The sequence below is a fragment of the Anarhichas minor genome, unplaced genomic scaffold, assembly GCF_050575085.1.
Source record: "Anarhichas minor isolate MPS153535 unplaced genomic scaffold, ASM5057508v1 ptg000030l, whole genome shotgun sequence".
NCBI classification, from domain to species: domain Eukaryota; kingdom Metazoa; phylum Chordata; class Actinopteri; order Perciformes; family Anarhichadidae; genus Anarhichas; species Anarhichas minor.
Genome location: NW_027466476.1, coordinates 1136264 through 1163790, shown reverse-complemented (window position 1 = coordinate 1163790; position 27527 = coordinate 1136264). Strand labels below are relative to the sequence as shown.

Here is a 27527-nt window from a genome sequence, read left to right as displayed (position 1 = left end):
GCTGTATAAAGAAACCCAAAAATGAAAAATATGTGAAGGAGGAACAAATGGATTTGTGAATTGAAACTTGTATTGAAGCAAGTATTAATCCATCTTTTATGCATGACATGTAATGTTAAGTGGATGTAAATATATTCAGATGACGTTTGGGACCAAATGTCCTCCACCTTGAGAGTTTTTCCCCTTTGGCAGTGTTTAATTCCCAGTCCCTTTAGAGCACTGTCAGACACATGAGAGCGACCTCTTGATAATGCTGTTGACTGCTGTAAGTGCAGTGGTGACAATCATGTCTGTGTGTGTGTATACGTTTTCATCATGGTACATTTGATCACAGTAGCAGTGGGCGTCTGGCTTTCTTGCCACATTGCTCTATATGGCACACACATTGTGATTGAAAGTGTGCACCACAGCAGTGCATGCAAACACCCACACGCAACCCACAAAACAAACAGCTAGCAGCTTTTACTGTATCCTAGTTGTGCAGCATCACTAACTTATTTACCACTTGGTTGCTCTCGCCTCAACTCACTTTGAACGTAGTGTACAATGCCTCAGAAAGGGGAGGGAATATTTGCCAGATCAGTGACTGTTGGTACTGCTGGTTGCCAGTAGCATTTTGCTAGTACATTTGTAATTAGTATCATTCACACACCTAAGCCTTATTTTTTTTTTTTACCTTTTTAGAAGTAAAAGTGCTGAGCTAGAATTCAGCTTAACATCTTGAAACACAATGGCTGGGGTGTTTAAAATGACTTAACCAGGTATTTACCATGCAATAATCTTCCCAGTTTGTAAAAATACTCTGCTGCACGATATATCGTTTAAGCATCAACATTGTGATTTGCGCATGCACTATAGTCACTCAAACTCGTCATGCAACAACCTTTTTGCTGCTTGATACAAAAGGAAAACTCCCACGCTTCTCATTTTCCATGATTTATCCTGTGTTTCCATTAATTACCTACAGTCTAGTAGACCCACCACAGTTTCATAATGCACCATATGTATTTTCAAACTTCTCAATGAGTTGGGTCGGCGCAGTCTGCCTCAACTTTACAGCGCCCCTAACTCTGACCTCGCCACTCGGCCATGGACTTTTAGTGTTGCGCCCTCTCCCTGTGGCAACCGGGGCAGAATGTCCTCAGTGCGCGCTCTGCGGTGACGTCGCCAACCCACCTGACCCGTCTTGAAACACAGAGCCCATTTTGTTAAACTGCTTTGTGGGTGTTACTTTTTTGCTGTGTCATCACCATTTATATTTATACAACCAATGTGTTTATGATAGCATTGTTTGCTAGAGCACAAACATGTTTGAAAGAGGACAACATTGTTTATCTGACCTCTTAATTTTGTTCTCAAAGTGCAACAGATTGAAATTTAAGGTGTACAAAATTTACTGGTGAATATTCCTGTATTTTTTCATATCACAATATATTTATATTTCAGATATATACATTCCAATATTGTGCAGCCCTAAAAAATACTGTAGAATAATCATTTTATTCTGTGTTTCAGTTAATATAGCAATTGCAGGAAAATGAGTAACACACAAAAAACATCTAAAGTATTTGCATACACAAAGTGCATTCGCAAAAACATGTATTTTCCAGGCAGCCCAGCATTGGTCATGGTTGTGCAGCGTGTAAGTGGATTGATTGTGTTGCCAGTGGGGTTCCAGTGGCTGTCTGATGCTCACACTGATGCTCCGTCTGAATACAATACACCAGAGCAGAACAATGTGTGAATCATTCAGCAGGAGCAGCTGTACAGGCCAGATAATCTGATTCTGCCTCTCTCTGAACTTAAAAAACTGAAAGTGGATTTTGGCAATATTATATGTCCACCAACTGTTCCACCCTTGTATTAATATTCCTGTGTTTTACTGGACAATCGGGTATTTGTCTGATAATCCATTTACTGCCAGGAAGAAAGTGTTCTTTAGCATGCTAACCACAGTTAAAATGCAGACATTTGGGGTTACTCTACTCGTCATGTGGCAAAAGAAGGGCTTTACAGCCAGTGTGCAACTTTGTCTAATTAATAGATCTGTATGATCACAGATAGAAGAGTGCAAGAGCAGGAAAATCCAACAGTGGGATGGGTATTCATAACCAGGATGCTGTACATCATGGAGTATGTATGAATGTGGCATTTGTGGTATATAATCTTAACAATGCCATAAAACATTTACCAATGACATAAAACTTTGTCAGCATACTCTATGGTAATATATTCAGTGGAAGCAATCCTCTTCCTTGTATGTCTTCCATAATAACTCAGGCTTTTCTCAGTTAGCATGTACTGCAATCATTAGTGCCCATACACAGTGCCCACAGTCTCAAAAAGCCAACTTTGGTAACGGCTGGAGAAAGAGAGAGAGAGAGAGAGAGAGAGAGAGAGAGAGAGAGATGAAACTCGCTGCTGTCTGGCACCTCTCTCTCTGTCTCACTGAAGTAATTTCACCAGCCTGCTATTTATTAGACTGATCAGGGTTCCCTCCTGATCGCACTCAGAAAGCCACTGATTGAAGTGTTTATGCATGTGTGATTGGAGGAGAGTAACTGTAAGGGAGGAAGGAACAACATGAGTTCCCATTGTCTCATGCAAAACTGGAAACACTCTTGTCATGGATCGGCTGTAGACCCAAATAAAATGGAACAACCATGTTTCCCTGTGTGGTCAGCTGATTTTATTAGTGAAACCAGAACATGTATGGCTTGGCCTATTTCATATTTCACGGTGAAACGTGTTTCATTTTGCTCTGGGGAGCTTCCAATAGGCTGGGTCACCATACTCATATAACCTGTGTTAAAGTCACCCACTTGACCCCAGATCAGACTGAACCACTTTTCAATTCTCAGATATTATAATACTACAGGACAACTTAATACAAGTAGTAAGGCTGTACTGAATGTCAGCTTCCTTCAAGATTTTTGAATGAAGCTTTGAATGTCTGTTGTCATAGTTTATGAAAAACAATTGGTGAATTCCTTTTATTTATTTTTACTTTTAAAAGTTTTAAAAGTTATTCAACACTCTACATTCATGTTCAAGAGTCTCTACAGATGACATCAGAAACAGAAACGGTTTATTGCTATTGGTTTGGTGATTGGTGCGTGACAATAAACAAATTAGACGGTATAATTAAAAAATAGAGAATATGATAAACAAACAAACAAATGTAGTGTACGTTCAAACAGATATGTTATTAAAGTGTCAAGTTTATATTTAAAGAGAAGACTTGTGCAAGGGTGTGTAACTGCAAGTCACTGTCCTGGGGATGTAACAGTCCGAGTCAGTGGGGGTCAGTTCTTGTGGCGTGAGGTCCTGGTCCTGATGGACCGAAGCCTCCTGACAGAGGGAAGGGACTCAAAGAGTTTGTGTCCAGGGTGAGAGGGGTCGGCTATAATCTTTCTTGCTCCGCTTCAGGGTCCTGGAGGGACAGCAGATTGCAGCCAATCACTTAATAACCTACTCAGCAGAGTATGTGTGTAAGAGTGTAACGTGAGACTTGAGATGTCTAGACTTTGCAGTCAATACCTACTATTGGGATGCAGTGAGATCATATTAGTTCTATAGTACTACAATCCCAAAACAATAACAATTGTAGACACCTGTGTTTACCTTGTATACCAAAGCCAAGTAGTGTCAAACCCATGTTAACACTCAGATCAGGAGCAGGGTCACAAAAACGTTGCATTGACTCATTTACACTGGCAGCAAATGTGGGTTCATCCTGGGTCAGTGCTGCGGGCCGAAAGGCGTAAGTGTGTGAGAGGGAGAGACACAACGAGACTGTGTGTTTGTCTGTGTGCCAGCTCGCCTGCAGTTACATTTTTCTGGCTCTGCAGCAGGAAAGCCAAAGAATAGGAGGAAAAGAGAAAGACTAAAGGTGAGAGGGAGAGCGTGTCTGCTTAATGTCGGCCTTACACCAAATTACTTTTAAGTTCAATGACATGAACATTGTCAACAACCAATAGTTTTCTAATAATAATTTCTCCAGCACTAAACAGGAAGCAGCAAAGAGAAGTAGGGTGATTAAAGAGCGGATGTGTCTTTCAGCATGTTGGTTTATTCATGTAGACATTTTGTGCTTCAGTTATTTCCCTGTTGCCTCTGCTTTTTTTATCGTACTGAGGGCTGTTTATGCTTTGTATCAAGAGGCAATAAACTTGTGATCCATTGTAAGTACACACTGAAATGTATATGTACGTGTGTACCTCTGCGTTTTATGTTTTTATCCTTGTTTTACCAAAAGTGGAACAGTTTTATTCAAGCCTCAATATGCCTTAATATTGTCATTTCAAGATGCCAGATGATACATTTTATCATTAATATGTTGCTGTGAAATCAGTTAGGCAGTAAATTATAACTGCAGCTACAAACAATAGTACCAATTACCTGCTTTATGCTTTCATTTGGTCTAATCTAGAAGTGTGTTGAATCATCTACCAGAGAATAAAATCTGTTCTGATAGATGATAGAATGTTAGGTTCCAAGTCGGAGAAGGAAGGTATGGGAAATAATTGTTAAGCTACTCAATGAATGCAAGCTCTTTAGTTTTACTTGAGGGTAACAGATGTAAGATTTATAGATGGTGTGTTATAAAATGGCATTGAAAGAGAATACTTAAAGAAAGCATAGGCCACATTTGAATCAACTTGTCTGGGTGGATGATAAGGGTAACTATCTACCTCATGTATTCACATCGCTTATCTTGTTTCTTGTATCCCATCAACATAAAGATTAAATCATTTCATATAAATGTCAAACCAGCACACTGAAAAGACTGCAGGCTGCGTGTGAACCAGTACCTTTAAATATCAGCAAGGCCTGTTGTCGTGTAACTCTTTTTCTTTTTTTGCTAGAAACGTGTTAATCCAATTCTAGGTCTAATTAAGAGAGAAGTACCTCATTCTACCTCACCATCTCTCACTCACAGCCCTTCACACTTCATCTGTGATGGGGGGGGGGGGGGGGCAAGATGATTGCTTGGTATGAATAATTGAGTGTAGAATAGTCCTTATATGTTTAATTCAGATTAAATATTGAGGAGGAAGCACCCACCCGCAATGTTCCTCCTCCTTTCTGACAAGAGAAACGAGTGGGAGGATGATGAGGAGAAGGAAAGAGTGACTTCAATGGACCATGAGAGAGATGGAGGGACAGATTTAGGGAGAGAGGGGAAAGTGGGCAGAAAATGACATAAGAAGAGAAGGAAAGCAAATAGTTTGGGTGGAGAGCACATGTGAAAATGAGGTACATTATACCTCATATATTCTTGAAGAAAGACAATGCCTTGGATGATTATCAGCAGGGCAGTTATCAGTTTAAAATGTCATGAATAGAGAAACGTACGTCTCTCTTTTCTCTGCTTTGGCTGTGCTGCTTAACCCTGTTGGTTCATGGTTTATTCCAGAAGGTAATAAATATTCATCTAAATATGTTATGCTCAAATTCACACAGATGAAACCATTAGCAGAGCTTTGACAGATCTGAACTGCTAACCATTGTAAATGTATGGACTACAGAGGATGCTTTGGAAACATTTGTGGACTATATGAGTGTGTGTGTGTGTGTGTGTGGGGGGGGGGGGGGGGAGTCTTGTACAGTATGTACATGTAGCAGCACGAGCAGGGTCTTTGCCTGTTAAATGCAGGTGAATGTTTTCCAATCAGCTTGGCTCACTGTTGCGTGGAGAGCAGTTTTCTGATCCTCTTCTAAGCTCGTAGCTTAGCGTCTCTGAAGATGTGGGAATCCTCCAACAGATCCCAGTCACACTGAGAAAGATTGCACTGCCTCTTCCTTTTTCATTTCTTATATCTGTTTGAATTTGTCAACACCGAATCTCCTTCCTTCTGTGTCCTTTGCGTTACACACGCTTTTTCTTTCCTGCTGCCTCACGTCTTTCTTCCTGATCCCTGCCTCCACCTTTCTCCCTCTACTTATCGTTCCCGGTCTTTTCCTCTCTCCTCTATTCCTGTCAACAGAGGGATGGAGTGTGACAGACACGAGTCAGTGCCCTGTCCCTTGCATGTTGACCCCTGAGGTGACGATTGTCGGTGTTGAGGCCAAAATACATTCAGAATGTTAAGATATGTTAGAATACAGTTTTGACCAAACACATGGAAAATGTAATAAACAATGGATGGGTGAGTTTATGCCGTTAGCACAAAAATACGACGAAGCTGTGTCTACCCTTTCAATAAACTTGTTTGCTCACAGTAAGTACTCGAGAGCACCTTTGCTTGTACAAAGGGATGAAAGCAGATGAGGGAGAGGCCGACTGTTTGCCTTGTGCACATACTTATTGAACCCGTGTGATCGTTGAGATTAAATTCACAACCTTGCGTTGTCATAGCGGCTGTGTTGCTCAGCCTCTGTATTGTAGAGCCTTTGTGATAACAGGTAGCGTATATCCACAGGGTCACCTTGGAGGTGTGATCGGAGGAAGAGGAAAAGGGAGGAAGCAGTAAGGAGGAAGCAGGCAAATGTGGGAGGGGGGGGGGGGGGGAGTTGGGGTGGTAGGCATGCCAGTGGGAGGATGATGTTAACAAGCACCTTGTAGTAGGTGGGGGGCAGAAAGAGAATAGGTGGAAGAAAGGGAGTGGAGATAAAGCCTGGAGAGAGAGGGGAGAATAGAAACAATGCCAAACGTCTTTAATAATCATCATCTTTCTTCTATCACACTGTGATCCATCTTTTGTCCTGAAGGAAGCCACGAGCCGTGTGCGTGTGTGTGTGTGTGTGTGTGTGTGTGTGTGTGTGTGTGTGTCTGTAAGGGAACTCTCCAATCTGCTATAACGATAACTACAGGCTATAATGAACAAGTGGCCAGGACAGGATTCTGTTCTGATTAGGTGAAATTAGGCTCACTCATGAGCACCCTTAAAAATGATAGATGGTTATTTCTTACACTGATATTGTTAGAAAGTCACAGCTTTGCAATCAATTTACACTCACTACATAAGAGCACACACAGAACAAATCACGCTGTCTTAAACACACTGTTTTAAACTTGGTTAGATCACAGTATTGCATGTGTGTTCAGCAGATGGCTCCCTAAATGTGTTGTTAACATCCATTAGAGTGAAGGCGAAAGATGCATTCTCGCAAATAATAATCCAGCCACCGGCTGCATCATTCAAAAACAACACACACACACACACACACACACACACACAATATAACTTAACTCAAAGAAGCACATGAACACATTACACACTGCACCAGCGACTCATTGGTGCCCCCGCTCATGAAGTCCTCAATCGATACCTTCACATCCCATTGCACTCTTATTTCGCCTGGAGATTACACAGGCTGATAGTGACCGTCACACACACATACGCGCACACACACTTAGATGCTCCCGCTATTAGTGATTGAAACTTCCACCAATCTTGTTCATCAGCATTAAGCTTAACAAATTATGTGAAGAAAGCAACGAGTACTAGCCAATCAGAGGCAGAGTGGGGCGGGCCTTTGCAGACTGCAGGTGGGGGGGGGGGGGGGGGGGGGGAAATCAACCAAACTGCCTTTAAATAACAGGCAGTGCAACTGCCAAAGGCTGAGGTAATTTGGCATGCAGATGAGAGGGCACTTCCACATTTCCAACTGTCTTGCACACTTTTTTTGTAGTGTGCCGTTGGGCCCAAGGTTATCTACCCTTGCGTTTCATGATGCCACACTCATTTCTCTCTCAGGGAGGAGCCAAAATGTCATCAGCATGTGGTGTACAAATGATGAATGAGCTAAAGTAAAAGATACTGTAAATCATCAATGTAAATTGAATTACTGTTGTGCATTTAGGTTGTGTGAATAGAGAGGGAGATAGAGGGAGAAAGAGGGTTAGCCCACAACATTGCCCAAGGGAAAGCAGCAGCAAAGCCCGCAGATTCCCAGAGCTCCACGAAATGAAGCCATTTAGAGGGCGGAGATGGGAAGGGAGATGGACTGCAGGGAAGAGAGGGAGGTGGGAGGAGATGGACGGGTGGAGGGAGGGATTAGAGGACTAGCTCATCAGGCATTCAGAACACGCATTTTCTCGTTGACGACATCCAGAAGGTGCCCTTCACGCATGCACACATACGAGCATGTATGCCCACACACATGCACACGGGTGTACACGCGCATGCTATATTTTTAAAGAAACAAAAAATCCAGAAAAGCTGCCCCATTTCTCAGATTTCCCTCCCAGCAGACTTTGGCTTTCATCCATCGCGCCATTAGTTCATCTCATGCAGGATATAAAAAATGCAGCTAAAGGACATGTCAGACTACACAGACGAAAGCTTCAAGTGGCCATAGTGGAAAATATTTTTCTGAAAGCCTTATCCAAAAAATGTTTGACACGGAAAAAGAAAAAGAGCAAAATGATATTTGGTAATGGAGAGCATTACTAGGTTACATTTTATTTGAGCTCACTCTTTGTTATGTTTTTTACTCTCGTTCCCCTCGGTTGCCTTCTCATCCCTTCATTCCCTCCCGACAAGAAGAGAAGAGAGGCTGGAGAGGAGATACAGTACATTACATCAGAGCCATACAATGCCTCTCTTCTCCTCCTGCACCTCAGTATTTTTTAGTGAAGACGTTTAATCCAGCAAATAAGAGCGCGCTCTCTCTCAAGAAGTGACTTAATTTTGTATGCTATAAGCCTTGATGCATTCAATCAAACATCAATAGAAGTAATAGAGTTAGCTTTCAAACACTTTGGCTTGGTGTAGAATTAATGCACCTTTTTCTCACTCGTTCTCTCTGCGTCTGTCTCTTTCTCTCGTTGTCTCTCAGATAACAGTTTTCCGGATGGGGTCGGATGGTCATCAGGACATTGACCTTGCCATCCTCACAGCATTACTAAAAGGTGGGTGTGTGCATTCATGTGCGTGTGCTGGAGCAAGAATGTACAGTACTGTAAACGGCTTCCATTTCACTGTCTCCCTCCAGTGATGTTGTTGTTTGGAAGCTTCTGTACATTAATGGAGGATGATATTGTTTCAGAAAGCATTCCTCTCCCTCTCCAAGTTTGGGTGCATGTTCGAAGCACACAAAGTATGTTTTTACTTTTGCAGTTCATAGCTTAGGAATAAAACATAAACATCTATCCTTATTTTTTCCCTTTTAAAGCTCCATTAAGCAATTTTTGAACATGGCAGGAAGACTCGAAAGCCAACTTGCAGCATTAAGTCTTTATGTTACATTAGCTTATCAAACAATTGCTTTCTTACAGTTTTAGGAGAAAGAAAATGGGGTCCTCTTATCAATGCCTGCCCAATATACTGTAAGTCCAGTATTTACTGGCTTGGATTAAACAAGATATCAATTTCATTCGAGAGTTTTAGCCGTGCTTTTTGGACGATTTTGCTGGTTTTAGCTACATATTTATTGTACAGCCATCTTCTTGTCTAACTCTTAGCAAGAAGTGTATTTCACAAAATATCAACGTATTCCTTTAAATGTGAGGCGGTTGTGGCTCTCGTGGCCTACCAGCAATTAAAGCTATCGCAGACAAGCTTGCAATGAGTTCAGATCTCCTACATTTTATGCTAATATATGCCCAATATACAATATGTAATATAATACAACACCTGCAGAATAATCAATGCGTATGAACACAGCTGCTCATTAGCTGTGTGGCCAGAGACAAATAATTACAGGAAGACACTTACCATCGCCAATGAATTAATGAAATGTATTGTGTCTTTTAATCTCTTTTGAAGTATATCTTTCAATTTAATTTCCATTTATCAAATTAATTTCCCTTGAGGTCAACAATCACTTTTGAATGAGACACACGACGTAATATATGTTATTATACCACATCAGCTCCTCATTTCTCAGAACTACATTAATGCTTCCAGTGTGGCCAGCGTCCCAAAGTTCAAGTTCATTATCTATACACACAGTAGACAAGTAATGTGATACACAGCCGTCAAGGGGCATTACGATTGTTGCACACAAGCAAAAAGTGATTTATAGGCGTACATCTAGCTTGGTTTCCCCCTCCACATGTCACATTGCAACACATAAAATAATTAATCAGCAAAGTAACAGCAGCACAGCACTAAAGTATGACATAGTAAGATTTAGAGAGAGCTACACAGCTAGCAGTGGCTGCAATTATTACACTGCAACTAATTGTTAAGTAATAAAGGCAAGGAATTTGAGTTACAAAATTGAAAATTCCTCAAGTGCAAACATAGCAATTAAACCCAACCACCTCATCCTCTACCCTATTTCCCACTTCAATGTTTCCCATGCCCCAACCCCTCTACACAGACACACACACACACACACACACACACACACACACACACACACACACAGGATTCATAGATCGATACTTTCGATTGATTTTGCAGTAGCTTATATTGATCACGGTTGCGCTTATGACTTATGAATATGACGCTCACGCCGCCCGCTGGAGTTTGCAGTTTATGGTAAACAACATGAGGGTCATTTTACATGCAAGTCTCATTCTGCATCTGAGTGAGTGAATGAGACGCGTTAAGGCTTTTAGTGTAAAATGAAAACAGTCACATCCTGCCCAAGAGCTTTTTAAAACACTGGATTAGACTCCTTCGCTGAAGAACTAAGCTACTGCCTGCAGCTCAACAAGGCACAGCACAGTCAGGAATACACGGTGAGGGGAGAACAGAGCAGGAGCAGAAGAAACAAATAAAAGGAGTGAGTGTATGAGCCTGTGTGTGAGAGAGAGAGAGAGAGAGAGAGAGAGAGAGAGAGAGAGAGAGAGAGAGAGAGAGAGAGAAGTGGCAGCAAAAGACACATGGTGTGACAGAGGGGAGTTTAGAGTATTTGATGGTCCGCTGCCTGAAGTAGTCAATATCTTGACGATTGGGTCCATAAAGTCAGTTGGCTACAGTTCAACCTCCCTGTAGGCAGACTGAGTGAAACCACAAGCCTTTAATAAAGCAAGGCCACCCTGCCTATACACATACAGTTATCTCCACTAAAGCTCTTATTATAGGCTCTGGATCTTATTAGCAGGGCTCTGTCTGAACTCACACAATTAAGCTCCAGTAATGCTGTGCAGTGCTTTAAGATGGAGAGAGCATGGTGTAAAGTCATGATACTTCTGTGCTTATTAAAAATGACACAGACCGGCCTAAACACAAGGGATTATTATTATACTTTATATAACAGGGGATTTCTCTAAAGGCCGGGATGAATTGTTGCCTCATCTTTCTCATTTTGGTTAACTCCTCCCAGTGTGCAGGTAAATTATTAATGTGAACAGCAGACTGTGCTTCTGTTCGATCTAATTGGTTAAGTGCCACTAAGATAGAAAACAGTACTTTATTGCAGCATATTCAATAGCATTTTACAGTGAAGCTATTTTACATCGGAGCATACAGCTCTAATCAGTTCTGAAAAGAGAGGTTTGGTTTTATATGTATTGTCCTCCTCTGTCTCTTATATACTGCCTCTTAGTTTTTTGTCTATTGGATGAAGTGTTTGAGACGTATCACGTACAATAAATACTGTATCACTGTTGTATATGCTCCTTTAAGACATACTGTACCTAAAGTAGGAGATATTACTGTACATACTAGGGCCGTATTTCACAAGTGTTTTTTCGGGCTAAGATGATCATAAACCCCATCATAATAATTTTCTTACATTTTGCAGGGTGTTTGAATAAAACTAAAGATGTGTGCAAAAATAATTGCAGGTTAACACGTATCATTTTAAAGAAAAACGCTCAACAAACAAACCAGCCCTGCATTGTGAGAATGTAAGCAGATGTACATCCGACAATATGTCCTTTACCAAACAGCAATGACATGCAGCAAAGCTATTACAGTGATGAGAAAAGTGAAGATGAGAGAAAAAGATGAAGAATGCCTTCTTTCAGCAATGCCATCCAAGACTTTTGTCTTATCTTTATTTCATTAATCAGATCTGTCCAGAAAGTCTTTTTTTTGTCTGTGTTTATCAGGCTGGTAAGCAGATCCTTAAAATGTCTTAATGAATACACATCTACTAATAAAAGGCCTGAAAAAAGTATTAAATTGTCTTAAATTCAGATTGGATTTGGTTTAAAATGTTCTCAGTCATGTCGCTGTGAGAATTTCTGGTATTCCCATCCTCCCCTCTACACGTTTACATCACGCGATGAGTCTGCATCATGATCTGCATGTCTGGTTGACACTCCTGTGGCTGTGTGCCTATATGCGTTCTGCGTGTTCATGACGCGTTAGTCACAGTTTTCAGGAGGTCCACGGCGCGTCCCTGCAGCTCTCTGCGAGCTCAGCAAACCAATCTCTGCAGCTCTGCAGAAGCTCTGCGCAAGCTTTTCCGCAGAATTAAAAATAAGACATGAATGCCTTGCTAGCCAGCCTGCTCATTAGTTAATGTAAATGGGTAAATGCAAATGTGACCCACATTAGATTAACATCTAAGTAAGTTTTTTGTCATGGTCAGTAGAGGGTCATCTAAAATTGTAGCCATGGCACAATTGCAGAAGAAGAACAGGCGAGAGATGTGTTATTATGAATCCCACTGCATTTCGTAGCAAGACCCACCCTGCGTAGCTGGTTGAGGCGGAGCGTATTGGTTAAGGTAAAGCATTGACCTTAAGTAGTTAGGGTCAGGATAGCTCATTTGTCAGGGCATAGGACCTGAACAAATCGGGTTATCGCTACCTTGGCGAGCATGGACGCCTTGCCAAGGGATGCCCATAGGGAGTTCCACTACTGAGAGAGAGAAATAGAGACGTCCAGAGCACCACTGCTGAGAACCGTGTTTTGATAAAGATTTAGGAGTATATTTCTCACCATGCTGAATTATTGTTCGATTACCAGCTGAAGAAACTGAAGATGTTTTGTTGATGTTTTTAGCTGCTCGGGAAAAGTGTGATGAATCTACTGTGAGTCATGTCGCTTTAGAGTGCTGCAGGGATGATTTTTGTAAAAGTCAACAATGCACTGGTTCTCTCGACAAAAAGCCAATGGGATTTTTCCATTGGCTTTCAGATTATAGTAGAAAATAAGATTTGTGGCAAACACAAGTTTATGATATTTACCCGTTTTGTTTACAAATGAACGCCGATCATTTTTTAAACGCAAATGCAATCGGCAGAAGTAAAAAGCGAACGCTAGGCCATAAACAATCTACACTACGGTCGCATACGCGTGTGTATACACAACGAGGCTTTAAAGGCAGACTAGTCGGCGTGTGCCGTTAAAAGTGTTGATTAAGTTAGTCACGGAGGGATGTTGTTATGGGCATGCCAGATGCATTTACACATTTTCTGGGTGAGATCTCTTGAGTTAGATACTCACAGTTATTAATGAAAAGTGATTGTAGCATCCTCTTGTGTTTGGTCATGCTGCAGAATGTTGCAGTTGTTCTGCTCTCTGATTTAGAGTGACTTAAGGTCAAAGTCTGAAGTCACTCTACATAAGTGAAGAGGCTGCAGCTCAACCACCATCAGATATCTCACACCCAGAAGTACATTTCAAAACAAAAGTATTGGTGGACTCCCATCACAGCCATAGCGGCCGTCAAACCTTTGGTCATAAGTAAATTGTCAGGAAATTCAAAGTACAGTTCGACAAATTTTGGAGTGTAACAATCTCCTCTTCTTTAGAGTGATAAGACAACTCTACAGCAGTACTGACTAATGCTCAGTATGTTATATCCACATATCTTCACCTTCAGAATAACTGTGTGGTATGGAAACATTTCAGCATAAGACAGGAAACTTCAGGACAAAATGGTACTCACAGCATCAAAAATCATAGACAAGGATCTCTACCTCTCCTTGCTGAAACCTACACCATTACACTATGGAAAAAAGGGACTAAAGATCATCCAAGACTTTTTGTCACCCTTCCAAATTATCTTTTTTTTTAACCTTATCCCAACCTTTTAAAAGACTGAAAAGTATTATAACCAGAGCAGCCAGGTTTTGCAACAGCACTTACCCAGAGGCAGTATATGGCCTTAACTCCTAAATAACGGATGCACAGTAATTATTCCTGTGTATAAGACACAGTAAGGGTATGCATACAATGGTATACATCACAGCTGGTTTGTGGTGCTGATAGCATCTCCATGGGAACACTTGTTATACGTGGTGGTGCTGCTGGTTTTTACGCCCTGAGGCAGTTACTGTATGTGATGTGAGGATTTAGTTTAGTGTGAGCTAACCAAACCAAATTCCTATCAGCGATTTCATGTTAAAGTGGCAATAAAGTATTCCATCTTGAATATGGAATCTATATTGATTCTGTCTACCAGATGAACATTGAGCGATATGAAATAGCATCCAGCAGGGGAAAATGAGTATACAAGCACGCAAAGAGAATATAAGATGAGCAGTCATGACTTAAGGTCTTTATCAACATTAACATAACAAAGTGCAGCAGCTAATGAATACTAGTACTGTACATTGTTCTAAACTTGAATCTCTGAATTTGTATCAGTGTTTAAGCAACCTTGTTTACCAAAAACACGACATTGTGTCTCAACACACTTGTATCCTCTCTTAGGTGCCAACGCTTCAGCTCCTGACCAGCTGAGTTTGGCTCTGGCTTGGAACAGAGTGGACATCGCCCGCAGTCAAATCTTCATCTACGGACAGCAGTGGCCTGTAAGAAAGAACCATAAACAATATAAATGACAATAAACGTATTGCAGCAGAAATGAGAAGTATGCATTCCTTGCAGTCTTCATGTTTAATTTGAGTCTAAGTTTATTTCAACTCTATTTTGGATGTTTGGTCTATGGAAGAGAAATACAATAATGACGTGTGGCTCCACTCAAATGTTTTGTGAAATCCTATAATAATAATCATTTTGTAGTTTAAGTAAGTGATGGTGGTCAATCGTTATTCATTTCCATGCAGTTCTCTTGTATCAGTGGTATACAATGTGCGTGCTGTGTGTGGTGTTGTCAGCATACGTGTTCTCCATCCCATGTGCCTTAGGTCGGTTCCCTGGAGCAGGCGATGCTGGATGCCTTAGTTCTGGACAGAGTGGACTTTGTCAAGCTGCTGATTGAAAATGGAGTCAGCATGCACCGTTTCCTCACGCTTTCCAGACTGGAGGAGCTCTACAACACGGTAATAAAGAATGCACATTCAATGGTTTGTAAATACTAGTTGTGTTATCTTTTAGCAACACACCAGGGAACAGTGTCAAACTAAAATATTGACTTAAAGGTTACTTATGCAAAAAAAAACAAAAAAACATGGTGCTGGTTTTGAACAATATAGCTGGCAGGGTCAGTTTTGTCCGAAGGAACTGTCGGTGATGGTAATAATATACTTATGTGTTGTGTTTGTTTGTTTTTTCAACAGAGACATGGACCGTCCAACACGCTGTACCACCTCGTCAGAGATGTCAAAAAGGTAAGACCATCACCAACGTTGGCTTGAATGTGTGTATTAAAGAAGACACATTTGACGACATAGTTTCAGTTGCTTTTTTGCGTTGTGTGTTGCATCAATTAGTGTGTCTACATTTTGGTAGCCCTCGCTGCTGATACTGCAAATAGAGGCCGGCATTTCTCTTTCAGCTGGAGTTGCGGGCTGCAGTGGCTGTGTAGAGCTATGCACGACTCTCATCCCTTTCATGACTTTTCAGCAATTTACTCTGTGCTTTCTCTAAGGCACACGCTATCATGGTACACAAACACTACATGTATTAAAAACTGCTTTATCCACAGAACTTAAGTTTGAGCAAACTGAGGCCGCAGTGGCTGAGAAGGAAGAACTCAGTAGACACAATTTATTAATCTCTGTTTTTATTTGTTTTAATAAAAAAACAGTATTAAGTGTGTTCCTTTAGCATGCAGTATCATCTGATTCTTTGAATAGTGATATTGCACATTCCCTTACATAGCATAGATGTTATTTTTCATCAGGACTGTGTATTTTACATGTATAAGACGCTGACATGGTGGAATCCTCTCTCTACGTATAGGTTTTGGCTGCACTTAAGCCAAAACACTTTAAGTGTTACAGTGTTTTTTGCTGCACATCTCTCATAGCATCTTGATGATTACTGCAATAAAATGCAGAAACCAAGAACTTTAAATTCAGCACATGTCTGCATGCCAATTAGGATTGATCCCACTGTTGAGAGACGATTGAGTGGTCAGCAACACCACCCTTAGCATTGAAATATGTTCATCAATTAAAATGTTACTGATTACAGTGACGCCGCATGCTCCTCTGGGAGTCGCTGAAGAGGCTTGATGTTGTAATCACTCCTTCTTTACCTCTTTTCTGTCTTTAAACACAACTCTGATCTCACGTTGGTGCAGAGAAAATATATGCAGTTAATATTCTCCCACAACGCTACTTTGCACACAGGCAAAACACTCACACACACATACACCGCGTAGTGCATGGCATAACATCCTCATCTTTTTTGCAGAGCTGTGTGTAATTGCCGTAGTGTAGCTGAGTGTTTGTGTCTCGTTGTTGTTTCATAGTATGATGCTAATTAGATTGAGCTGCCGTCTCTCGGATTGAGTCAACATGTCATCGCTGTTTTCGTTCTCATTCTTCTCTGTGGATTGTTTTGTCATACTCTTCACAGGTAGTGTTTTGATTCGAATGCAGATGTTGTGCTAATAACAGCTGTACGGTCCGGTGAAGGCCGCTCTCAGGTTTAATCTAGTTCATTCATTCGATTGTGTGAAAGCTGAGTCAGAAAACAGAAAATCACAGAGATTGGCTTGTAGACTAAAGCTGCCAAAGCAGCAATTGGTTTTCCTACGGAGTAAATGAACAATGCAGTTTTGTGGACAAAGGTTGGTAGCAATACACTTTGTGTCTCAGGATATTAGGTGAAACTCTGAATGTAACAGGTGGTTTTTCTTCTTAGCTCTCTTTGCTAATTGAAAGTAGAAATGGGCCTGAACGATTGATGCATGGGAGCACTAACTTCATTTATATTGCATTATACATTTTATTGGAACATTCTTGTGATAATCTGGTGAGATTTCGGTACGTTTGGCAAAAAGACAGGTGCTAAATTTGATATTCAGAAATAGCAGCAAAAAGTATTTGCAATGTAAAAATATTGTGGAGTATTGTCTACCTGAGGAACGAATGAAGTCACTCTCCCTCTGTGTGTTGTAATCTGAGTTTCATAGACAGGCCATGCTTGTGTGTGCTTTTAGTGCATGTGAGACGTTCTGCTGTATCCCACTGGTTTAGCTGCTAGCTGCCAGCTCAGTTGTCTCCACGTTGAGAGACACGTGGAGGCAATTATACTGTCTGAACTCTGTATTGAGCACCTTTAAGTACTGGCCGTTAATGCAGTGGCTATGTTGTAGAGAACTTTTCAGGAGAGCAACTTGAACTTAACTGCACTGCAGAATTAAAAACAGCAGCGCTCCAAGCTCTCAGTGTGTACTCGCACAAGGTGTAAACAAACAGTTATTAGCTTGAGCTTCACTACCACAGGGAATTAAAGAGGGCTTGGCTGACCGCAGACTAGTGCTTTTGAACTATATATATATATGAGTGTGAGGAGGTGAAGCTTTGTGTTCACTTTGAACCACGGATGTACGAGAAGACAAACAGTGTCTGGGGCTCCCTAACTTCAAAGTGTATCAGATGGCCTGCAGGGCTTTGCGAGGCTTTACCACCAATGAAATGGTAAGTCTTTGGATGTGACGACAGGATAGGGATGAGTTTCTGGGATCTCACATCTGATTGGAGAGTAGTGGAGGTAGCGAGAGAGGTGTAAAGATATGTAAGGTAATTGGTGTATCTCAAAGGAACAGCGGGGGTCAGAATAATGACTGCAGCATCTGGGGTTGATGTTGAGGGCACAAGGAGGAGCCGCGAGAGTTGACATAGTTATCGTCCTGACTTGAAAGAGCTTCTATTTCAATAATGATTCTAGCTTGCAGCGTTAACAGCTGTCTGTCTTTCCAGGCTAAAGAGACATAACCACTCTCTCTTTCTTTTCCTTTCTTCAAGACTGCATTGAACCTCACTGAGAAGATCTCATTATTTCCCTAAATGCAATTATAACAAATCATTGTTTTCTTTACGCCCTTTTAAATTGTCTTTGTATTTTCTCTGTGAATCAAATTGCACCTGAGTTTTGATTCTCCTCTCACTTTCTACTCCCCTGTAAGAGAACAAGTTACAGCTTGGTGCTTTACTGATTCATGTTCAAGAGAGCTTTCAGGAATAATACCACACCTGAGACTGTAACCAGTTTTTGGTTGAACCAATCACAAGACTGGAGGAATAGCTCCAGATTTCTAGATTCGAACCAGGATGCAAATGGTTTTAAAGAAAAACATAAACTGAACCACAGTCTGGTTGAGATGACAATTTATTAAAGAGGCTGGAAGAGAGATCTTGCCTGAGAGTTTCCGTGTGTCTCATTTCCCCTGCTCTTGCTCACTGACATTGTGTGTTCTTTCCAAGCGAGAATATCCAGGGTTCAGTTGGATCTACTTCAAGGTGAATCAGATAATCATGTTTTTCTTTCATAGCCAAAAACACTTTGATATGGATTTTGTGAAGTGAGTGTGTATGTTTTGTACACTTTATCCCTCTTGTTTATTAATCAAGTGGCTCGGGTTGTTGCCTGTTAACACTGTATGGTTTTCTAGGGAAATCTGCCCCCGGACTACCGCATCAGCCTCATCGACATTGGACTGGTCATAGAATACCTCATGGGCGGGGCATATCGGTGTAACTACACCAGGAAGAGATTCAGAACTCTGTACCACAACCTCTTTGGACCCAAGAGGGTGAGTGAATGATTCTCATCTCATCATTTAATGCATTTCAACACTGATGTCTGGGACTTATTTTTATGTCATTATTCAAAGGACTCAGTATCAGTGAAATGAGCCTCATGATCAAATTAGCCCTGATAAGAGCAAGATGAATAATACGGCCAAATTATGTTTTATAATGAAATGAATGAAATACTAATCAGGGCCCGTGTACTCAAGGACAGACCTTGCCGATGCGAGTAATAAATTAGCATGTGCACGTTAGTTGTGACCTCACCGAATGAGCGGGAGGCCTGAACAAGTGTGATACTTGATGTTTTGGAGGAGGGATGGCGAAAGTGAGTAAACTACATACTGTAATGTGATTTGTTTTTTATACTGCAAGTGGATTCTGAGCTTTGTTTTGTTTAGAAGATTAGGTTAGCTAATGTAGCATTAGGAGGGAATATAAATCTATATCCAAAATTACACCATTACAAAAGATCGCATTGAAAACGTTACGTTAGGGAATTCATTGTCACTAACTCCACACAAATTGTGATCACCTCCAATCAAGGTGGTGTTCATCAGCAGAGGTCGAACATAAAAGTCGTCCTCCTGTTATTCTCCATGTCGTCATCAAGTAGACACACGATGCAACAAATCATTCATAGCAGTGGCTCTTCATCATGTGCCATCATAACCCCAATAATATACACACTTCATATCAATTACTGCAGTATTCATCTCGCTGATTAGCACACCTTCAACCAAAAGTGGAGGAACTGATCACTGAAATCATGTGCTGTAGTATTTGGAAGTTGTGTGTTTTTACAACACACAAACTGCACATTATTTAGTTTATGTTCATGGTCTGATGTATAATTCTCTCATTCTGCCTCAATACCTCACACACTGCCACAGGTGTGATGAAAATAGAAGTATACACAGCTGTGTCTGAAACACCATAATTCTGCTTGATTGTGCACCTTTGTGTTTGTATGTTTGAGGATGTGTGTTTGTGTGTGTGTGTGTGTGTGTGTGTGTATGTGAGTATTCATGTGCCTGTTTATCACATTGTATGTCTGCAATGACGGCAACAGAGCAGCTGGACAGACGCAGATAAAGAGAGAGAGAGAGAGAGAGAGAGAGAGAGAGAGAGAGTTCCAATTTACTGTGATTTTGTAGATGATATAAACGTGCGATCACATAGTCACGCGCGCACACACACACACACACACACACACACACACGTTAACTCAGAACAAAGCCTTGAAATAGATGCAGATATCAAAATCCCCACAGGAGACCCGAGCTATTTTTACCAACTCAGATGATGGCTCATGAATGCATAATGCAGACATGCCCTGCTTTAATACAGCTACACAGTACTGTACCAAATGCACAAATGCATTCTGTTTTTAATACATTCAAACATGCAACCGTAAGAGATTGTTGCTGTATGTACAGCATACTGTGAATCACAACAGAACCAAACTGCTATTCTTAAAGAACACCATTAAACTTAAAGTGAGAGACTTACCGTATAATAGAAGATTTCTGGTCTCATGTGAGTGAGTCTGTCTGTCAATCTGTGTGCTGTGTTGTGCTTATAGAGTAAATGACTCTATAAAATACATTAGACAAGGTCTTGTTCTGCTTGTTTATGTTTCTGTTGCTTTTCTAGCCCAAAGCCCTGAAACTGCTGGGGATGGAGGTGAGTGTTGATCTCATCGAGATTGTTATTCAGTCATTTCTTCACTATTCCTCTCCCTCGTTTTAAAACGCACTCTTTTCCCTCATAACGTGTTGATTGTATAGTCATTCTGCGGGACCTTTTCAGCAAAAGTAGTCGTCAAGTGTGTGCTGTGTGCCTTGCTGTCTTTGAAAGGAAGACCTCGAGGCGTATTTAATTTATTTTGCTGGCAATCTGTATACACGTTTGAGCCAGTTGAAGGCTCGTCATCAGATAACATTATTCATACATTTCACACTACCTTGTACAAATATATTTTCAATTTCCTTTTTTCTCAGATTTATGATATGAAAAAATAAACAAAAATGTATGACTACATAACTGCTTCATGGTTCCAGACAGTACAAATGTATATAACTCGTATAACACATGTCAGAGCAGCCCAGTTACATTGAACTGAATTGGTAATGGCTGACCTAACTGGGTTTACATAATACCTTGTTTGTGTACTACCGTGTATCCATGGTGTACAAACCATGAAGTATCTAAATCATAAAGCTTTTATAACAGTATGTGTCTACAGTTTTCTCAGAGGTACTTATATCTAATGTGCATGGCTGTCCATTCCTTTGTATGTCTGCCTTTTTGAAATGCGTCTCCCTGTTAGTGTGTGTCTGTCAAAGTCATTACCTCAATGCCCTGCTCTCTTTTTGTATTCCAGTTTATCATTTAATCAGTATGGCAACCTGGACATAGTAGCCATACATATATGACTCTGCAATAACTTCTAAATATCCATAAAATCACAAACTGCTATAAACGGAGTGTCGCTTTCTAGTATTACTGTGTAATTTACTACACTGTTATCATGTCCAGGTAATCTGTCTGAAAGCCAGCAGCAATTGTAAAAACCACTGAAGGTCATTTCTCAGACCTCTGTAATTGATCAACTGTCAGTAGTCCTCAAAATTGAAATTATTGCCCTGCTGACATGCCATGAAGACACTAACTGGCAGTGTCAATCTCTCCAGAGACAGGGAGTCAACCTGGAGACATAAAAAGTAAAATCCTACGAGAAGATTTTCTTAAAAAGTGTAAAAGACCATGCCTGTTATGTATATTTTGTGTGTAGCGCTTTGTCCTTCAACCTTAGTCCACCAAAGTCGGAATTTGCTTCTGCATTCAACTAACTTTCATCATGTGGAGGGCGAGCAATTAGACATTAGACTTATGTGGCCAAACACAGGGCCAGTCCTTCAGAGATAAAGTCAAGGGTTCGATCCACATTCTTGGGTTTCTTTTCGAATTCAGAACCCAAGGCTACATAAATACATACATAAATAGTTAAACATCAATTTAAAACACTCCTAATCTTGTTCTGGTAATAAACATCATCCATAACAAGTCACTCCAAAATACGTATATCAACATGGCCGTCTCCTTCTCTTCCCCCCCCCCCCACTTAACTTGCTCTGGATCTGCAGGATGACATGCCCATCCGCAGAGGCCGCCAGAAGACGACACGCAAACGAGAGGAGGAAGTAGACATCGATTTGGACGACCCCGAAATCAACCACTTCCCTTTCCCCTTCCACGAGCTTATGGTGTGGGCCGTGCTTATGAAACGACAGAAGATGGCGCTGTTCTTTTGGCAGCACGGGGAAGAGGCCATGGCCAAGGCCTTGGTAGCATGTAAGCTTTGTAAAGCCATGGCACACGAAGCCTCAGAGAACGACATGGTGGATGACATCTCCCAGGAATTAAACCACAACTCCAGGTGGGTGAAACGAAATATGTGCCATCTGTCGCAATATTTCAATTACGTGTGATTTTGTAGTGCTGAGCACGAATTCTCTCACAGAAACATTTCTGCACTAAATGATTCATGCAACGTCGAGTGGCGAGTCTAGGCGGGAACGTATACCTTCACACCCCATCACCTGTGTGCAGATACACACACGAACACACTAACATGCCTTCTTCCCTCTAAACTAACCTGTTTCAGACTACTCTAGGGATGTTAGTGGCATAAATACAAAAATCTTGTAACATGCATCTTCGTAAGTTTAGGATACGCATTTGAGATGAAGGCAATCACCTAGAGAGATAAAAATGCTGGCTATGGAAATGACTGTTAATTAGGGGGAACTCTTTTAGATACTGGAAATGAAGCACAGCCACACCAACCAAAACTCCCCACGCACACGCATACTTACACACCTTTTCAAAGAACAGCGGCACATTTTGAGTTTACTTTCCGCAGATAATCTGTCTGGCTTCCTCAGCAGATCTGATTTATCTACATACATTTTTATACCTTCATGTAATCTTTACATATGCAGTGTTTGTAAACGCATTTCTGTGTGTGTTTGGATAAACTCGAGGGATATTTGTGTGAACGTGTGAAAAGTAAAATGTGTGGAAGTTCATACAGTAATTCCTACATGCTGCAGGGAGTTGGTCTTCCGAGGCACTTGCAAACAAACTGTATACAAGTTTGGAATATTGACCTTTATATTTCTTGATATATATCATATAAGTCATTTGAAAAGCCTCTCAGAGAAACAGAAACATCTTCAGTCGTTCGTACAACTCTGCTGAACTGTGCCATGTGCTGTGCATCAAGACATTGTGAGCCCTTGTTTTGTAAATCTCCCAAACTCCGGCCATGTTAGTGACTTGTTGTACACATTAAACTACACAGGACAGATTGCTTTCCAGTGTAGTGTGCAATATTGTGCTGTGTGTTTTTCAGAGGCTGAAATTAGGGTGAAACTTGATCTCAGAGCACTGATTTACGTTTTTATCATCTGGAAGGGGATGTATTAAAGTACTGGTGGGGTGGTGCTTTGCAGTATTGACAATTTGATTGTGCGAGTATATGTATATGTGTGTGATGGCCACATTACAGCCCCATATTCAGATTTTTCCCAAATAATTATGTCATATTATCTCTGTAGTTCTGTAATCGTAACTTTGAAATCTGCACACAGCTTCCTCTGTTCAGCATGCAGTATACACACGTTATAAACTTGAACAACCCCACTCACCTTGGAAAAGATACAGACATAATTACCAGGGAGAATTTTGGCCGTCTTTGCTGTAAACATGTGTCTGCATCGACTAAAGGAATTAGATATGCTTGTCATGTAAGGCCTTGACCATGCCCATGTGCTGTGTTAATATGCAAAGTGTTGTATTGGTGTGTGTGTGTGCAAGTATTTGTATGCAAATAATCTAACCTCCTTCAAAATTTGGCCAGATGGTCACTGATTCCTTGACCAGATTCATTACATTTTTACACGTTTAGACAAAGTATGTCATTGTCTCTGTTCATGTCTCAGTGTGCCTGTATATGTCCTGCATATAATTTCCCAGAGAGTTTGCCCAGCTGGCAGTGGAACTCCTAGACCAGTCCTATAAACAGGATGAGCAGATGGCCATGAAGCTGCTGACGTACGAGCTGAAGAACTGGAGCAACGCCACCTGCCTGCAGCTGGCGGTAGCGGCCAAACACAGAGATTTCATCGCTCACACCTGCAGTCAGATGCTTCTGACCGACATGTGGATGGGACGCCTGCGCATGCGCAAGAACTCAGGCCTGAAGGTAATAGAAGTGAGACAGATGTTTGGGATAACCTGCGGGTAAAGAAACACATACTTACATTGTATAAATGGTCTGTGCACTTCACAGTGACTTAAGGCTTCGATGTTAGAGAGGCAGAGCTGTATCGTAATTCTTGAATCCCTTCAGACTGCCTAAGAGAAGCTGGGAAGGGAAAGTAATGAGAAACCCGCTTACCCCCCTGAGAAACTACCATAGAGGCAGCCTAAATCACTCCTGTGGATCTGCTGATTGGCTCACAGAAAAGTGGAGAGTGGTTGTACATGGCAATTACCAGGTGTGATGTGTGGAAATGTGCGGATGTGAAGCTAGAGGAGAGAATTGATGTTTACCTTTCTGTTGAACATTTATGATAAAACTGTACATTGCTTTGGACATAATGTGCCTATATTAAAAGCAGAGGCCACCCAGTATCAGCTTAGTACAAATGTATACGTACATATGTTGGCTGATAGTATAGAGAAATTGCAGTAAGAAGAAAGTAAGAAATGCCTATTATGCCATGTACGATCCAAACCGTTACAGGTGGAAAAATGACAGTAGATACTAGTCTGTCTGGTCATAACTGTGGTTTGACCAAGATGACTCATTCCCAAGAATGCACTGGACTGGACAGGTCAAAATGATATTTAAAATGATATTATACCAAACATAGATTTTAAATCCTGCAGTTTGGTTGATATCAGAAAGTTGTTCAATACTGTACCTGAAGCTGTGTGCTCTCAGTCACTAAAGTCTTTTATTGTGTTTCAAGACACAACACAAGTAATGATAATGCACTTTTCAGAACAGATGTCACAAAGTGCTTCACAAGACAATTAAAGCAAATAAATGAAGCAAAAGTAAAATCAACAAAATAACTATTTTTAAACAGAACATCACAATGCATATCAATAACAACATCATAGTGAAATAGTAAAGAGGTGATAATATATATGATCATGTATATGTATATATATACACACATACACATATATGATCTATTGTATATTCTGGGGCAAGTTGTGCTTTAAGAGTGAATAGTACAACATTGAAATGAACTGTGATGCTTTTGTTGCCCATTAAAAGCCTGGCAGCAGAAGTTTCAACCAGTACATGGTACGCAGTTCAGTTCAATCAAAGAGACCAACAGAGTAATGTTGATAACAGATGAATGCAGGTGTTTTTATCGAGGTAAGATAAGTTCAACTGTGACACCTCAAGTGTCTTGTGATGCAGTCAAGTTATCTTGAGACGACAGGGAAGAGGAGGAGGATTCGCCAGAGGAAAGAGAAACTTTAGGAGTGTGTTTCGGGCGCGGTTGCCCTCCTGGTTGAACTTCCACCACAACTTCATTTATAATCCTAAAAAGTATTTTCTCAAGCCAGAGGGGACAGAAGAACTGACCTTAATTACTCAAACAAATCCCCACATATTTCATATGGAGGCTTGTGTGGTAAACATCCCTTTGAGACGAGGGGAGAGGTTTCAGTCAAGACTGGTGGTTGACTTTTGAGCAAGTTTTGCTCATGTGGGTCTTCCAGACGTCTGGCAGGAGGGTGATAGGAGGCAGCTGCTGAGATCAGAGAGGTTAGAGTTATTTATAATGAAGAGTTGCCCTGGGAGTTGCTGAAGGGAAGCCTGGGTTCACACTCATTCATACATAGAGTGAGACAGGATGGCTAGCTTCACGGAGCAGGGCAGACAGTGCTTTAAGTGTGGTTTGGCCTTTGCAGGAGGAGAGGGAGAGAGGGCGCTGCTAAAGCAAGCTCATTGAAGCAGAAAGACAGAAAGGAAACCACGAGTGGAACAAACAAGATTCGGTGCCCCCAGGAGTTCATGATATATACAGCAAATAATGTTGTCAAAATGTTGTCAAGATAATATGTGTGCACATTTCAGAGTTGCTATAGTTGTGAGGGCAGCCATGTGCTCCCCTCCAACACGCTAACTCATATTAGAACATGGTAACTGAAGGCTACAGATGGACTATGAATTGCAAAGATGAGTATATTGATTACTTCTCACATCAATAAGTATGACAAATTATTGACATCTTTGCTTTTGACTCCTGTTGACGAGAGAAGCTGAGACATCAGTTTCTGTGCTGTGGTATTCATGTAAACTTAAATTGCTTACATTTCCATTCCAAGTTTGAGCCAGTAGTCGATGGAATGAAAACAGTTTAATTTCACTCTTAAATTATTCAAACAGCTGCTTCCAGTGATAAGAAGTCACTCGATTGCACAGACATCTACTTCTCTTTCCCTTGTTCTTCACCTTCCCTCTGCGTTAAAAGCCTCTCTATTGCTTTCCATGGTTGCCTGGTTTGTGTCTGAAGTGTTTGTCCCTCTCATACATCGTGGCAGCAAAGCAACCTTGCATCCTGTCTGGACTAATGCTTTTGTAATTGACTTCAGCAATGAGAACACTTGGTTGGTTGTCTTAAATACCAAAGCTTTTAGCCGGGGCATGATGGGGAGGTGTTCATGTGGGTACATTTTCATTATGTGAGTTTCAAAAGTGTGTGTCGCAGACCAATTATGAAGGTCGGTTTGTTCGAGACTCCGTGTGTCCTAATTTCCACAGCAGAACTCAGACAACTGTACACCTTTATCTCATCTGTGATTTGTCGCTTCCAGCTCCTCTCCCTAACTTTCCATCCTCCTCCTCCTTCACTTTCTGTCTTTCTCACCACCCAGGTAATCTTAGGGCTGCTTCTGCCGCCATCCATCCTTAGTCTGGAGTTCAAGAACAAAGATGAGATGTCCTACATGCCCCAGGATCAGGAGGCCTACCTGCAGGAGAAGGAGGAGGAGGAGCCTGAGAAACCGGTCAAGGAGAAGGAGGAGGAAGACATGGAGTTCACAGTAAGATCTTACTGTGAGGCGCAGTACAACTCCGTGGTGAGAGAACCCACCTCAGCCCTGCATCTCAGAATTTATACACATATTCAAACTTTAGACGATACACACTTGCTTTGTTAAGACTATAACACTGATCATTGAATACATAGCCCAGATACTGTGTCCTTTGTAAATATATCTCGTGGACCAGTTTTATGTCCACAATGACATGTCGATACGCACACAAATACGCACACAGTTCTCTACACACACATACTTGTTTCTCTATTCGGGCCAGCTGGACCCATTCCAGCCAAATAGACCTTTCCTGTTTCTCGTCGTCTCAGCAAAGACATGGTCGTGGAGTTGTAGCGTCTCAGTCTGTCGCCGCTTGTGGGTTCCCTCGTGTATGTTTCTTCTTCCATCTATCTCCTCTATTTCTCTCTGCCTTTCCTATGGTCCCTCTTGTTCTCTGCCCAGCGCTCTCTTTGCTCCTTTCAGCTCCCTCTCTCTCTCTAGTTCTTTCTCTCTTTCTCCCTCTCTCCAAGCTCAGTTCTGATTGAGGTACAGTACTGTATGCTAGCCGATTGCTGCCCCTCACTCTCTCCCATCATGATGATGGCTTGCTGCAGCATACCACTCAGCATGTCGGCTGCTGAGCATG

The 27527-nt window shown here is 41.3% G+C and overlaps 1 protein-coding gene across 3 annotated transcripts in view; it reads left to right on the top strand.

Moving 5' to 3' along the window:
* The window catches only part of trpm3 (transient receptor potential cation channel, subfamily M, member 3), a 120347-nt gene that overhangs the window by 81284 nt on the left and 11536 nt on the right, over nt 1-27527 (top strand). For 2 of the 3 annotated variants that reach the window (XM_076104417.1, XM_076104415.1), the window contains exons 9-17: nt 8788-8860; nt 14514-14614; nt 14951-15085; nt 15323-15373; nt 18610-18750; nt 20405-20434; nt 21898-22190; nt 23792-24020; nt 26720-26923. In XM_076104417.1, coding sequence (XP_075960532.1) covers nt 8788-8860; nt 14514-14614; nt 14951-15085; nt 15323-15373; nt 18610-18750; nt 20405-20434; nt 21898-22190; nt 23792-24020; nt 26720-26923 — 1257 coding nt within the window. Of the gene's footprint in view, nt 1-8787; nt 8861-14513; nt 14615-14950; nt 15086-15322; nt 15374-18421; nt 18458-18609; nt 18751-20404; nt 20435-21897; nt 22191-23791; nt 24021-26719; nt 26924-27527 lie in introns of all 3 variants that reach the window. The other variant, XM_076104414.1, reaches the window with a different exon arrangement.